The 14,844-nt window shown below is 34.1% G+C and overlaps 2 protein-coding genes across 3 annotated transcripts; both read left to right on the top strand.

Annotated features, from left to right (window-relative positions):
- The first annotated feature begins 2,624 nt into the window (after positions 1-2,624).
- On the top strand, positions 2,625-4,471 carry LOC145008998 (uncharacterized). The gene is made up of 3 exons (XM_078967651.1): positions 2,625-2,771; positions 3,834-4,286; positions 4,361-4,471. Exons 1-3 carry the CDS (start codon positions 2,625-2,627, stop codon positions 4,469-4,471), a joined length of 711 nt encoding a protein of 236 aa, XP_078823777.1.
- A 3,706-nt stretch (positions 4,472-8,177) lies between these two features.
- LOC145040403 (eukaryotic translation initiation factor 4G-like) lies at positions 8,178-14,112 on the top strand. 2 transcript variants are annotated; one of them, XM_078988344.1, is made up of 9 exons: positions 8,178-8,405; positions 8,653-8,871; positions 8,974-9,119; positions 9,260-9,400; positions 9,497-9,570; positions 9,664-10,707; positions 10,777-13,214; positions 13,295-13,489; positions 13,562-14,112. In XM_078988344.1, the coding sequence occupies exons 2-9, from the start codon at positions 8,690-8,692 to the stop codon at positions 13,890-13,892; spliced, it is 4,551 nt and encodes a 1,516-aa protein (XP_078844470.1). In that variant the 5' UTR covers positions 8,178-8,405; positions 8,653-8,689; the 3' UTR covers positions 13,893-14,112. The 2 variants fall into 2 exon arrangements, with proteins under 2 accessions (XP_078844470.1, XP_078844465.1); XM_078988339.1 differs by having other exon boundaries at positions 8,179-8,511.
- The last annotated feature ends 732 nt before the right edge of the window (positions 14,113-14,844 follow it).

The following is a 14,844-nucleotide window of genomic DNA, read 5'->3' as shown; positions in this document are numbered from 1 at the left end:
ATCCTTGATTTTATTTGCAATAATTATAATTATCATCATATTCTAGTTGGAGATGGGTCCAAAATTCTTTTAACTGTGACCACACACACCACTTTTCCCAAAAAAAAAAAAAAAAAATACCTAACAACCTTATACATTTACATAATGTTCTCGTCACCCCTTCAAGTAAAAAAAAATCTTATTTTCGTTCGAAAATTTAAACATCAAAATAAATGTTCTATTGAATTTAACGAATTTGGTTTTACTGTCAAGGATTACAAGGCCTGCTGTTAGGTCTAAAATTATAATTTATACTTAACTTTTTTAGACAATTGTATTTTTTGTGGTGTAATATGTCTTTGCGGTTGTGTTCATGGTCAGGTTGGTGTGACGGCCGTAAACCCGTTCACGACCGTGAACCCATGTACGAACCATGTTCCATATATATATATATATATATATATATATATATATATATATATATATATATATATATATATATATATATATATATATATATATATATATATACATAGTCAAGATCAAATTAAAAGGAAATTTTTGGTAGGAAGGTAAGAAGTTTTTTTTCTACATATTTTTTTCGCGAACAAACAAAATGAATCATTAGATGATTCATTTTTAAGATGATTCACAAGAAAAAATTCTCAAAAAAACATCTCGATGGTTCATTTATATAATGATTTTGTTGTTATTCACTAAAGTTGTCATAAAAATGAGTTTTTTCTTAATTTACTTAAAAATGAATCATAAAGATGTTTTTTTTTAGAATTTTTTCTTGTGAATCATCTTACAAATGAATCATCTAGTGATTCATTTTTTTTGTTCGTCAAAAAAATATGTAGAAAAAAAAACTTCTTACCTTCCTACCAAAAAAAATTTCTTACCGGATCTATATCATATATATATATATATATATATATATATATATATATATATATATATATATATATATATATATATATATATATATATATATATATATATAACGGGGTTCCCACGGGAGTACGGGACGGAAATACTCACTCCCGCCCCCGGTCCCGAAAATAAACGAGAGTTAATATTGCCTAGCCCTTACTCCCGCTCCCGATTTTTAAAAAAAAAAAAAATAGTCTCGTACGGTATCGGGGTCACGCAGGGGTTTTTGACATCCCTAATGATGATCACATGAATGTGCATATCAGACCTGTAATCCCGATTCCTTCTCAAACCCTTATTCTCGTCTAGTTTGTTGCCCACAATAATTGCTACCCCGGCGCCAAGAACAACAATCAAAACATCAACAATCAGGTAATTTTTGCTTTAATTATGTGAAGGCACTACATAAAGTAATGGTGTTTTTGAGATGGATCGTGTCACCTATTTCTTTTTGAAGTTAAATGATTATGTTTGTGGGTTATGAGTATTTTTATTTTTTGTAAATACTTCTGTTGAGAACTATAACATTTAGAACTTTGTTTACTGGTTTAAAGTGCTATTTTTCTTGATTTTGTCATGTATTTAGATTTTACATATGTTAATTCATCATGTTGTTAATGTGGTTGTAATTTTATCTAATATTACGTAAAATCTATCATCTAAAGTAGGTTTCATACAAAACAATTTCTTATAAAGAAAAAGAGGCATTTGTGCCTTTCACGAATTTTAAACATATGTCAAAATCCTCGCCAACATTATGTTTTCTATGATAATATGGTATTTTATCTTTAAATATTATTGATTAGTTTTTGTCATATGTGTCAGTTTATGTCAAATGGCCAAGAGCATTTGTTATGTTCTATCTAGTTCTACATACTAAACACAGTCTTTAAGTTGTTATGTAGTGATGACAACAAAATGTCTTTCAACACTATTTACTTCATTTTCTTCACGTTTTTACTTCACATAATTGTTTCAATAGTGAATCAATTGTTTGATTTAACCTTAGATTAATATTACAATTTATAAGTGATGGATAAAAGTGTATAATAGTGAATAGTGATTATAGAAATTGGTCAATCATATTTGCATTTATAATATAATTATATAGTTATAGTTCTAATAAAATAACTCTTATTTGTTGATTAATATTACAACTTATAGTAGGTTATGATGCTTTGTTATTCATAAAATCTTTGATTTATTGTTAATAAAATATTTGATATTTGATCAGTATGAAGGCTGCAAATTCAATCGAAGAGGCTGCAAATTCAGTAGAAAAGACTGCAATTTCAGTAGAAAAGGTTGCAATTTCAGTTGAAGTGGATGCAAATTTAGTTAAAGGGCATACAATTCTCAATCCTCAAGATCAAAAAATTCCTAAAGATGGAATGAAGTTTGATTCAGAATAAGACCTTTACAATTACTTTAAAGTGTATGCATTCCAGATTGGATTTGGTATACAGAAATCTAGTACAAGAACAAAAGATTATTATGCTAAAACATACTATTCACTTGGATGTACTAGAGGAGGGGTATATGTCACTAAAACAAGCAAACCATATAAAAAGTCTTCTAAAACAAACTGCAAAGCAAAATTAACGTAATTGCATATGGTGATGGAAGATGTGTTATCTTTAGTGTTTTTCTTGAACATAATCATGCTTTAAGTCACAAAAAAATCTTGTTTCCAACGATCACATAAGAAAATGGATTCATATGCTAAGAGAAGACTTGAGTTGAATGATTATGCTGGAATTTCGTTAAATAAAAGTTTTCACTCATTAGTTGCTGAAGAGAAAGGTTATGACAATTTGCCTTTTGGCGAGATACGTTGTAGATCTTACATCGCAAAAGTAAGACAACTAATACTTGGTCTTGGGGATGCCGAGACACTTCGTAATTATTTTATCCATATGTAAAAAAAGGAGTTCAAAATTTTTCTACATGATTGATATGGATACAAGGTCAAGGGCAGCATACGAGTCATTCAGGGATATTATTTCGTTTGATAACACGTATTTGACTAACTAATGTAATATGTTGTTTGTGCTTTTTGTTGGAGTAAATCACCATGGACAATCTATCTTATTTGGATGTAGTTTGCTTTCACGAGAAGATACAGAAACATATGTATGGTTATTCAAGTCATGGTTAGAATGCATGAATGGACGGACACCAAAAGCAATAATAACATATCAATTTCGATCAATGCAAGGAGCTGTGGCACAGGTATTCCCTAAATCTCATCATCATCTTTGTCTTTGACATATTATGAAAAAGATTTCTGAAAAATTAAGTAGGCCGCCCCAATATAAAGTAATAAAGAAGACTCTAAAAACCCTTGTATATGAGTCTACAGACACTCAAAAGTTTGAAGATGGGTGGTGCAAGCTGGTTGAAAAGTACGCACTTGAAAAAAAAATGAGTGCTTAAGTTCTTTATTTAACGATCGAATACGTTGGGTGCCGATATATGTAAAAGAAAACTTTTGGGCAGGGATGCCTATTATGCAAAAAAGTGAAAGCATGAATGTTTTTTTATGTGTACGTTATTTCTAAAACCTCATTACGACAATTTTTTGAGCAATATGACAATGCACTGAAAAGCAAGATTGAAAAAAGAAAATAAGGCTGATTTTGAATCTCTCAGTTGTTCATATAAATTAGTACCTAGGTTTCATTTTGAGAGATAGTTTCAGGAAGCATACACAATGCAATATTTAAGTTGTTTCAAGATGAGTTACGAGGTATGTTTTTTGAAACTCTTTATTGGTCTAAGTGGATGGTGTGTGCTATGTATTTCATGTCACATATATTTTGGAAGGGAAACATGAAGATTCTAAAAAAATAGTTGTTTATACCATTAGTTATGATGAGATTGAATGTGATATATAATGTTCTTGTCATTTGTTTAAGTTTCAAGGAATTATTTGTAGGCATGTGTTGAAAATATTGTTTGAGAAGGATGTTAAAGAAATCCATCCACATTATATTTTGTATCGGTGGAGGAAAGATGTGAAGCATAGACACTACTCAATGATAAATTGTTATAAAGATTTGATGAGTGGTGAAAATGCTAAACAATTTGACCATTTGTGTTCCAATTTTTACGAGGCTGCACATATTGCTAATTCCGACGAAAAGTATGAATACTTGCTAAGTTGTGTAAATATGGCTAAAGAAAAGTTGAATGATGATTCAGTTTGGGGTTATAGTAGTAACATCAATTTGGTAGTTGAAGATGTTCATATTTCAGACTCGACTACAAAATTGTTATCACCCTTGCAAGTGCGTAGTAAAGGCCATCCACCATACAAGAGAAAGGAATCTAGAGTAGAACAAGTTATGAAGAAGAAAACAAAGAAAAATGTAATTTTTATATATTTAGATTTTTTATTTTTTTAATTTGGTCAATATAGTTTATAATAACTAAGTTTTTTTAGGTACATGAAAAAACAGACAACATACAACAAGATCAAACAGATTCAAGTCGTGAGCATGGAACAAATTCCTATAATGATGAGCCGAAGTTTGATCTTAATGTATCGATTTGAATGATAAAGACCGAGGAGTATGTGAAAATAGTATAAAATAGTTTTTTTTGAAAAAAGATTAATTTTTAGTTTCATTTATTTTGCGTTTAATGATTTTGAAAGAACCGAATGACATTGTGATAGTGTTACGGACTGGATTTCTTGGTTTCAAAATAAAGGGCATATTGTTCATTTATTGAATAATTGTGAATTTATTTTGTTTAAGATCAAAATATGCTATAAAAAGATGAGTAGAGGGCATTTTGGTCCTTTTATTATGTTATAGGGTTGCCTAATATTGTGTATATACAAATGGAACCAAGAATAACAATAAACTTTAAAAATGGAACAAAAAATAGGATTACACTTTCAAAATAGAACCAAAAATAACAATGCACTTTAAAAATAGAACCAAAAATACAAATGTACATTCAAAATAGAACCAAAAATAGCAATGTACTTTCAAAAAAGAACCAAGAATGGTAATGTACTTTGAAAACAGAAAATACACAGCATTGAAATGCAGTCTTCCCGGGCCTATATCTGATTCAATATGTAGCCAAAATATGTGTTTGTATAGTCTAAAAGGAAGTATAAACTCTAAACTGCATGCTGGGAAAAAAATCAAGTAAATCCGACTTCATAACTGGGTTATTGCAAAAAAAAAGTGAGTGCTGAAACAGGAATTAAACAACACTGATACGCAGTTTTCCTTGGCCTATATCTGATTCAATATGTAACTAAAAGATGTGTTTGTACGGTATAAAATGAAGCGCAAACTCTAAACTATATGTTGAAAAAAAATCAAGTAAATATGGCTTCAGTTGACTGAGTTATGCGCATTCTAACTCAAGGGCATTTTGTCCAAATTTACAAAATGTAAACTTTGGCCATTTTTGTCTAGGTTTACAAAAACAATTCAAGGTCATTTGTGACCTAAATGAGAAATGAAACTAATGGACATTTGATTACAGATGTAAAAATATAACTCGTGTAAAGTGTTTACAAAAATAAACTACATTGCTATATTAAACCATTCTCATATAAGTACATTGTAAAAGATCAAACAATCTCAAAAATGATTATTACAAGGTTCCATTACAGGTGCTTCTTCATTTACTACTACTCCTTGTGAGGTCGCCATTGATATTTCTTCATGAGCATTAAGCACCCGAGCTTGAACAAGTGGCAAGGATCTTGCATGTGCATACTTCTTTTCTATTAGATAAGATAAATACTCTATCCCAATAATCATCCCTTCTTTATTCAATCGAAGTTGTAGTAACTCTAACCTGTTAAAACAATGATAATGCATCAATTACAACAAGTGAGATAAAATAGAACACGTGTAAATGAAGCCTTTATCTTAAATTAGCAAAGGGTAGGTAGAATATGTCACACAAGATGTTTATGTTGGAAGTAAAAAAGATAAATGTTTGTTTATTATTTTAATTTTATTGTCCATGTTTCCTGTATTTTGGATAATTTAACTTTTTTTCAGCGATCAAGCATCAAGATTTGTGGATTTCCAATTTTTCTATCATCAAAAATATTTGTTCCAACTATTCTGTCACAATAAACAAGTGGGTCAGATTATGATAGATGACTTGATAAATGATAAGTAACCAACTAAGAATGTGCATAATTGCTTGGGAAAAACACTAAACATTAAACATATAGATGTCAAGGTTCTACAGTTGTGTGTTATTCTATTTTAAAAAATTGATTAAATACTATTAGAATCCATGAGCATAAAACACCTTCAAATCGAAAAGGTATTAGTCATTCCAACTTGATAAGCATCCAATATATAATTTTTTACAATTACAATCATATCGAGTAGTTTCTAATAGATTTAAACAACTGTTCATCTCCAAATCTTTATAGTTTCCACATATATGTTACATGTATACTTATTATTTATGTAAACTCACTTTGGCTATCTATGTATAATGAAGTAAGGGATTTAAAGCAATTTAGATGATGAAAGTTATCCTTAATATGTGATTCTTAACAGAGAGCTATAAAAATATTGACATTTAAGAAACAATTCAATTTGGTGTCATCATATTCTATTCTCCATTTTCGTTTTGTGGATATAATTTTCTATTGTGATTATGAAGACGGATCTACACGATAAAGATGTAAAATGGATGAAAATGCACAAGACAACCGATGAGGGTATTATTTTTTGCAACTAAGAGAGTATTGACAATTTACCGAGTGAAATTCCAAATATAATCATTTTAAAATTTAAGCTTTTGCGTTTGTGGATAAACTTGTTAATCCCTGACTAAGGCAACTCAGATTCCTACTATAACCTGAATCTTGTGGAACAAATGACTATGTTTAGTCCTATTACATCATAAAATCCAATACTTAGCTAGTGGCTTTGCTGGTTTCCCAACCCCTAAAGACAAATAAAATTCGTCTTCTAACACATGACATTTAATGCAGTTCTAAGGTTCAAAAAAAGTGAATAAAGAAATGACTAGTAAACTTATAGGTTGATGGTGGCTCTAGTATCGATTGAAGATCAGAAGGTGACAATTGGCGGCGGTGACAGAAGATTGGGTGGCGATTGAAGACCAGGTAGCGACGATTGAAGTGGATGTCGACTGAAGTTGATGAGAAGAAGGGCTTAGAAATGAATGAGGATTGAAGATTTACGTGATATATATTTTTTCTTTTTTCTCAATTACCTCATTAAGGGCACTATAGGAATATCAAATTAAATTAAATGACATGAAATATTGATGACAAATCACATAATTTTAATGGGTAGGTATATTAGTAGGAAGAAATAGTAGGAGACAATTTAATTTCTCATATACATATATATATATATATATATATATATATATATGTGTGTGTGTGTGTGTGTGTTTATTTTAGGGTAGAAGATGTTTGAAAATGTTAAAAGACTTTAATCAATATTTGCACCAAGAAGAAGAGGCACAAACCAATTTAGATCTACGACCTTCTAAAAACTATGAGTCTATGAAGATTAATGTTTGCATAAAAGAAACCAAAAAAAATTTGGAGACAAAAAAATAAAAACCATCTTAACAGCGACAATTTGAATAGTGACACTACATCTCATAATTTATACCCATAAAAAAGATAGGTAGAAAAAAAGTATCATTAAAAAAAGTAAACTACAAATTTGGTGTCGAAATTCTAAAATTGTCATAATATCACTCAATATGTTTATATATCATTACAAACATGATCCTTGTGCTTCACTCAAACATTCATGTTTAGTCCAAAACATGAAGCCAATTTATATAGATCATGGACCACATCCGTAAAAAATCAAACTTAAAGTTGAGACAATTTTAAAGTTTGGACTAAACTTATCATTCTGTTAAAACATAAATACAAAATTTATATAATTTACTCTTAAACAAATAAAAAAAACTTGGACTTTAAAACTATAAAGTAGGTTTGATATACAAGAGTTGTATTTAAATCAGGACTTCATTTTCCACATTCAAAATTTAATTATATTGACATCAGTCATCCTTAACTTTCCTTAATTAAACCTCCACAATATATACATATAAATATGCATATATATTACGTGCTTTTCTTTAAATATACGATATGCATATTAGTTGGTGAATATTTAAAAAGGAACACGGGTGGCGCGTGGAAGTAAGAAGGCAGCGCGTGATCCAAAACGCGTGGTATTAACACACACAAAGGCCTCCAATGTGTGTAAATTGTGACACACCAACACACATTTAGAGAGAACCCGAAGGATCCGTCAACGCGCCGCGATTCGGTCGGATTATTCATCTCCGAAAAACCCTAGCTTTTGACCACCTACCCAGGGCCAGTTTGTTACCATCCATCACCCTCTTCTTTCTCTCTCTCTTTCTTTCTCTCTCCTCTCACACACACAAACACCAAAAACACATACTAGTTCTCTCTTCTTCGATACTGGCTTATGGTATTCCCGCCTCTCGACACAACAATTCCTAAACCCTAGCTTTCTCTCTCTGTCTCTATCTCTTTCTCTTTCGTTATTTTTTTTTCAATAATCGTTGATACTTCTGGTAAGTAATTAAATGAAAGCAATCATCTTTTTCGTTTTGATATCGTAATGTTAAAATAGACTGCTATGGTTAATTACTGTTTTTGATTGGAGGGGGGATCTGAGTTTCGTCAATTTGATTTTGTTATTGAATTTGATCCAGGAAGGAAAAAAATTGGGTCTTTTAAAGGTTTGAATACATGTCCGTCAATCAATCGAAGGGTGACAAGAACGAGCCGCAGCAGTACAGAAGAGTAGGTCGATCCGGTAACTCATCCTTGCCAAGGAACTACTCCGGTGGTGGTGGGAAGGGCGGCGGCGGCGGCGGCGGAGGAAGTAACACCGCCCCACCATCCTCCTCCTCTTATTCTTCGCAGAGAAGGTAATTTAAAACTAGGGTTTGCTACATTATCTACGCGTCTGTGTATGTATCTGTGAATTTAGGGTATGTTTTTCATGTTCGTGATTTGGGTATTTTTTTTAGCTTTAAGAAGACGAATAATCATGCTCAAGGAGTACAACCTAGGGTAAACACCCCGATTACAAATTCAAATTCGGATTTGTCGAATTCTTCTACTCCCGGAGGCGCTAGTGTAACCAATGGCGCACATTTACAACCGCCGGCACGAGGTATTGCTCAAATTCCCTTCGATTTCCATAATTTCATCTTTCTAATCCCCAAAACTACTACCCCTTCCACTGTATAACACAAAATTCTTCCCGAAACCATGATTCTACTCGATTCAAAATGCATACTTTCTGTATATTAGGTGCACCTGGTTCTCCATCTACTCCAAAGCCATCTGAAACACCAATTCAGAAGAACACCCCCGGCCTCCCAAAGGCTCCTCCACAGGGTAACACAACTGTTCCCAGTTCTGATGTTACTGGTCCTTCAACTCCAACAAAAGGTATAAATATAATGTAATTGATTATAAATTTGTAACTACAACAAGGGTATTTTTGTAATTTTCTTGTCTACTTATACTCTTTTTTATTGTGTTCAGGTCCTGCAGATGCTTCTAGGGCATTTCCACTTCAATTTGGATCAATCAGTCCTGGTATCGTGAGTGTAATGCAGGTAAATGTCTATTGTGATGAAGATCTTGTAACTTGAACAAACCAACAAGGGTATTTTTGTAATTTTGTAATTTTGTTCTTTTGGTGTTTGTAGATACCTGCTCGAACTAGCTCTGCCCCACCAAATTTTGATGAACAGAAACAAGCTCAAGCTCATGTTGATTCCTTAAAAGCTAATAAAATTCAAACTCCATCAATCCCAAAACAACAAAGAAAAGATGATGTTTCTGTTTCTGTTTCTGTTATTCAAAGTAATGCCCCTGAGATTCATCATTCTATTTCAAAACCTAAAAAAGAAAACCAAACTTTATCTACCCATTCTACCCCTCAAAAGCTGCCTGGACCTCCGATCCCTGGTGTTTCAATGCAAATGCCATTTCACCATTCTCCAATACACGTCCCCTACCCTACTCCAAATCCCCAAATGCAATCACAAGGAATGCCAAATATGCCCCTCCCAATGCCCTTACAAATGGGGAATCCACCACAACAAGTATTCGTGACACATCATCCAATGCAGCCACAAGGGATCATCCATCAAGGTCAAGGTATCAACTTTTCTTCTCCACAGATGCCACCTCAGCTTGCCAACATGGCAATTGGTGTAGGAGTTGGACAGCATTACCAGTCACCACCACCACCCACCGCAAAACTCGGTGGTCACCGGAAAACTGTGAAGATCACTCACCCTGACACTCATGAAGAGCTCAGACTTGATAAAGGGTCAACCCCTAGGCCCCACCAGCCTATTCATTCTTTTCCACCTGGACATCCGATGAGTTTTTACTCCAACTCTTATAACCCTAACCCTAACCCTAACCCTAACCCTAACCCTAACCCTAACCCTATTTTCTTCCAACCACCCAATAGTGAGTCATCAAGGTTTTATAATCAGGTCACAGTGAAACCAGCAGTACATGAAAAGGTTAGTGTCAGTGAGTCATCTTTGTTAGGTAGTGTCCCTGTTAATGACAAAAATGACCTTGTCAAAAGAAGACATCTGGAAGCTTCTGTTCTTCATTCACAAAAGAACCCTGAAATTAAACCTTCTAATTCCACATTTGGTTCTTTCCAATCTGAGAATTCAACCACTTCTGTTGAAGATTCTGTTAAAGAAGAGATAAATCCAGAAAATAAGGTACTTTTTTTTTTTTTTTTTGGAGTAGTTGTGTTTATATTGTAACCTTTTGTAATTTGTCATATTCAGGTAGATACTGTTTCAAGCTGTTCTTCAGAAGCATTAAAGTCAACTCCTTCCATGGAAGTCAACGAGGAGGTTTCAGAAACCACCAAGAAAGTGGTCCCTGTAGATGCTAGTGAAGAAGGTGTAAACTCTAGTGAAAAAGTCATCAGTGAGACAAATCTTGAAATTCCCCTTAAAATTCAAGAACCAAAGGTCGAATCTTTGGAGTCAAAAGAACAAGAAAAAGATTCGATTTTACCCACCAATGAGGAGGACACTAACAACAGTGATGATCAAATCTTGAAATCAGATATTCAAGTTCTCAACACTGAAACTTCTTCTGAAGGTGATATTTCCGTTTCTGCCCCTGAAGAGGTTATGGGGAAAAGTGGAAACTTAGTGCCTTCAATGGATACATCTTTACCCGATTCCACAAAGGCCAAGGGCAATACTGGTAATACAAATACCAATACAAATACAAATACCAATCTTAACATATCTAAATCAAAAAAGAAAAGAAGGGATATTTTGAAATTTGCAGATGCTCAAGGGACAACATCTGATCTTTACATGGCATACAAAGGTCCAGAAGAAAAGAAAGAAGCCCCATGTTCTGAAACCCTAGAAGAAGCCTCTTCAATACCTCAAAATCAAGATATTGATGAAAAAGAAAAACATGTCAACAAATTTGAGCCTGATGATTGGGAAGATGCTGCGGACATTTCTACCCCTAAGCTTGAAACAATTGAGAATGAAGGATTATCCAAAAAGTATTCAAGAGATTTCTTACTAAAATTCTCTGAACAATGTAACGAACTCCCTCTAGGGTTTGAGCTCACACCCGATATAGCCGAGGCGGTGATGTCAAATCTTGCTGCCCGGGAGCCTCGGGCAGCTGCCCGGACACTTGACCGCCGCCCGAGTAACGTCGGGCATGATGACCGGTGGAGTAAACAAGGGCAAACGGGTATGAACTTCACCGGAAATGTCCCAGGATTTAGGCCGGTTCATGGCGGTGTTTTGAGAAACCCGCGGGCCCAGCCGGTGTTTTCCGGCGGGATCTTGGCGGGCCCGTTGCAGTCACCAGGTGTCATGCAAAGGAACAACTCAGATTCGGACAGGTGGCAGCGTGTGAGTGGTGGAAATAATCAAAGAGGGTTAATCCCGTCTCCAAACACTCCAATGCAAGTGATGCATAAAGCTGAGAGAAAATACGAAGTGGGGAAAGTAACAGATGAAGAACAAGCTAAACAAAGACAATTAAAGGGAATTTTGAACAAATTAACACCTCAAAACTTCGAGAAGCTTTTTGAACAAGTCAAACAAGTCAACATTGATAATGCCAACACTTTATCGGGTGTAATTAATCAGATTTTTGATAAAGCATTAATGGAGCCCACTTTTTGCGAAATGTACGCCAACTTTTGTTCTAGATTATCGGTGGAATTACCTGATTTTAGTGAAGATAATGAGAAAATCACTTTTAAAAGATTACTTTTGAATAAATGTCAAGAGGAATTTGAACGAGGTGAACGTGAAGAACAAGAGGCGAATAGAACTGAAGAAGAAGGTGAAGTGAAGCAAAGTGAAGAGGAGAGAGAAGAGAAGAGAGTGAAAGCGAGAAGACGGATGTTGGGGAATATAAGATTAATCGGTGAATTATATAAAAAAAAAATGTTGACTGAAAGAATCATGCATGAATGTATAAAGAAATTATTAGGTCAATATCAGAGTCAAAATCAGAATCCCGATGAAGAAGATATCGAATCATTATGCAAATTAATGAGCACAATTGGAGTAATGATAGATCATCCACGTACTAAAGAACACATCGACGTGTATTTTGACACAATGTTGAGATTATCAAACAACATGAAACTTTCTTCACGTGTCAGATTCATGTTAAAAGACGTAATTGACTTAAGAAAAAACAAATGGCAACAAAGAAGAAAAATTGAAGGCCCCAAAAAAATCGATGAAGTACACCGAGACGCAGCCCAAGAACGACACGCCCAGTCCACCCGTTTGGCCCGCGGGCCGAGTTTCAACTCTTCCACCCGCCGGGTCGGACCCGGTCCGGGTCAAGGCCATTTGTTACCGTCTCCGAATTCGGGTTTTCGCGGGATGGGTCCGGGTCGCGGGTATAACCAGGATGCGAGATTTGATTTTGAAAACCGGACTTTGTCGATTCCGTTGAGACCGATGAGTGAAAATGACGGAATTACCCTTGGCCCACAAGGTGGGTTAGCTAGAGGGATGTCGGTTAGGGGTCACCCTAACCACCACCACCAACCCGAACCGAGTCCGAGTCCACGGGTCCCGGTTGGTCCGAACGGGTCGAGTCAACCGGGTTATGACTCGCCTTCGGCTCGAGTGTGGGTCCCGGCTCCCGTTCAAGATAAGGTGTGGCCGGAAGAACGGTTACGTGATATGTCAATGGAGGCGATTAAAGAGTTTTATAGGTAATGTAATAATTGTATTTTTTTTTTTTTTTTTTTTTTGTGTGTGAAGTAATGATGGGGGTATTTTGGTAATTTTGCAGTGCGAGAGATGAGAAGGAAGTGGCGATGTGTGTAAAGGAATTGAATGCACCGAGTTTTTACCCTTCGATGATATCGATTTGGGTGAATGATTCTTTCGAGAGGAAAGAAGTGGATCGGGATTCACTCGCTAAGCTTCTTGTGAATCTTGGAAAATCTCAAGATGGAATACTAAATCAAGACTCGCTTGTTCGAGGGTAAGTTTGAAATGACTATTTTGCCCTTTGAGATTTCCAAATCCTTTTGACATATTTTTATCAATTTTGTAGATTGGAATCGGTTCTTGGAGCGTTAGAAGACTCAGTGAATGATGCTCCGAAAGCAGCGGAATATCTTGGGAGGATCATCGGGAGGATGCTCATAGGAAATGTGGTCCCGTATAAGGAGGTGTGGCGGCTGATATATGAAGGGGGGGAGGAGCCAGGGCGGCTGGTGGAGGTGGGACTGGCGGCGGAGGTGGTGGGGGTGATTTTGGAGATGATTGAAGTGGAAAAAGGGAATCAGTTTTTGAGTGGAATTCGGAAAGAGTCTAATCTTCGTGTGGAGGAGTTTCGGCCTTCAAATAGTAAAAAAGCGTTGAGAATAGATAAGTTTGTTTAGATGAAGTCATATTGATGCTTGTTGAATCTTTGGTTAGAAAAAACAAAAATGGAAGTGTTTTAGTGTCGAGGGTTGGATAGGAAGAATTATATATGTTTTGGGGGGTTTTGTGATCCTTTTTTTTTTTTTTTTTAAAATTATTCTATATTTGTTAACTTGAAAAAGATTATTATCTGCAATTGCAAAAAGGTTCAAATGAGCATCAAGGTTTTTTATTCTAGTTAGTGTTCGGATGATAAAAAATATCGAACTCAATATTGGTCATTGATGGATTTCTATGTTAATGATGGTGTAACTTGTGGAATGTTATTACTTTTGTAATTCGTTTTTTGATAAGATGGTCTAGAACATGGTTTTTTGATAAACAAGTTTTATTTGTTAGGAAAAGTAAAAACAAGTATCTCTTTCAAAAAAAAAAAAAAAAACAAAATAAGATAAAATACAAAAAAACTATTAAATTTTGGTTATTTTTGTGGTTTAATAATTATATTTTGGTTTTGTTGATAAAAGTCTATCTAAGTTGACAATTTTTTCTATACTAGACATTTTAAAATGGTCAAAAAAAAATATAAAATTTTGGTTAAAACTATTAAACTGACTTATTTTATTGTAACTATTTTAACCTGTTATAGCATGTTAAACCGGTCGATATAGAAAAATTTGTTGAACTTGAGTGACTACCATCGTCGATAATGGTTAAACTACAAAATAACCCAAATATAATTACTTTTACGTAATTCAAAATTTATTTTAACATCATTTTTCTGGATGATGAAGATTAATTGTGTCGGTTTTATTGAACTAAAAAACTTTTATGTATTTCAAAATTTATTTTGTCATTATTTTTCTGAATGATGAAGATAAATTATGTGTTGGTTTTATCTAACTAAAAAAACCTTCAAATCCATGTGCGAGAAAATAAAAAATCCCCTAAAGGAATGAGTATAACTTT

Source organism: Lactuca saligna, chromosome 1, assembly GCF_052625555.1.
Source record: "Lactuca saligna cultivar CGN05327 chromosome 1, ASM5262555v1, whole genome shotgun sequence".
NCBI lineage: Eukaryota > Viridiplantae > Streptophyta > Magnoliopsida > Asterales > Asteraceae > Lactuca > Lactuca saligna.
The sequence above is the reverse complement of the archived record's forward strand: the minus strand, read 5'-3'. Positions and strand labels throughout refer to the sequence as shown.

What these genes read in the sequence shown, in the direction of transcription:
- LOC145008998 (XM_078967651.1), top strand. Translation starts at nt 2,625, where the DNA reads ATGGATTCATATGCTAAGAGAAGACTTGAGTTGAATGATTATGCTGGA. An exon ending in GTAGATCTTACATCGCAAAA is followed by an intron (nt 2,772 to 3,833) that starts GTAAGACAACTA and finishes CATTTGTTTAAG; the next exon opens with TTTCAAGGAATTATTTGTAG. An exon ending in AGAAGAAAACAAAGAAAAAT is followed by an intron (nt 4,287 to 4,360) that starts GTAATTTTTATA and finishes AAGTTTTTTTAG; the next exon opens with GTACATGAAAAAACAGACAA.
- LOC145040403 (XM_078988344.1), top strand. Translation starts at nt 8,690, where the DNA reads ATGTCCGTCAATCAATCGAAGGGTGACAAGAACGAGCCGCAGCAGTAC. An exon ending in TTTACAACCGCCGGCACGAG is followed by an intron (nt 9,120 to 9,259) that starts GTATTGCTCAAA and finishes TCTGTATATTAG; the next exon opens with GTGCACCTGGTTCTCCATCT. An exon ending in AGATAAATCCAGAAAATAAG is followed by an intron (nt 10,708 to 10,776) that starts GTACTTTTTTTT and finishes TGTCATATTCAG; the next exon opens with GTAGATACTGTTTCAAGCTG.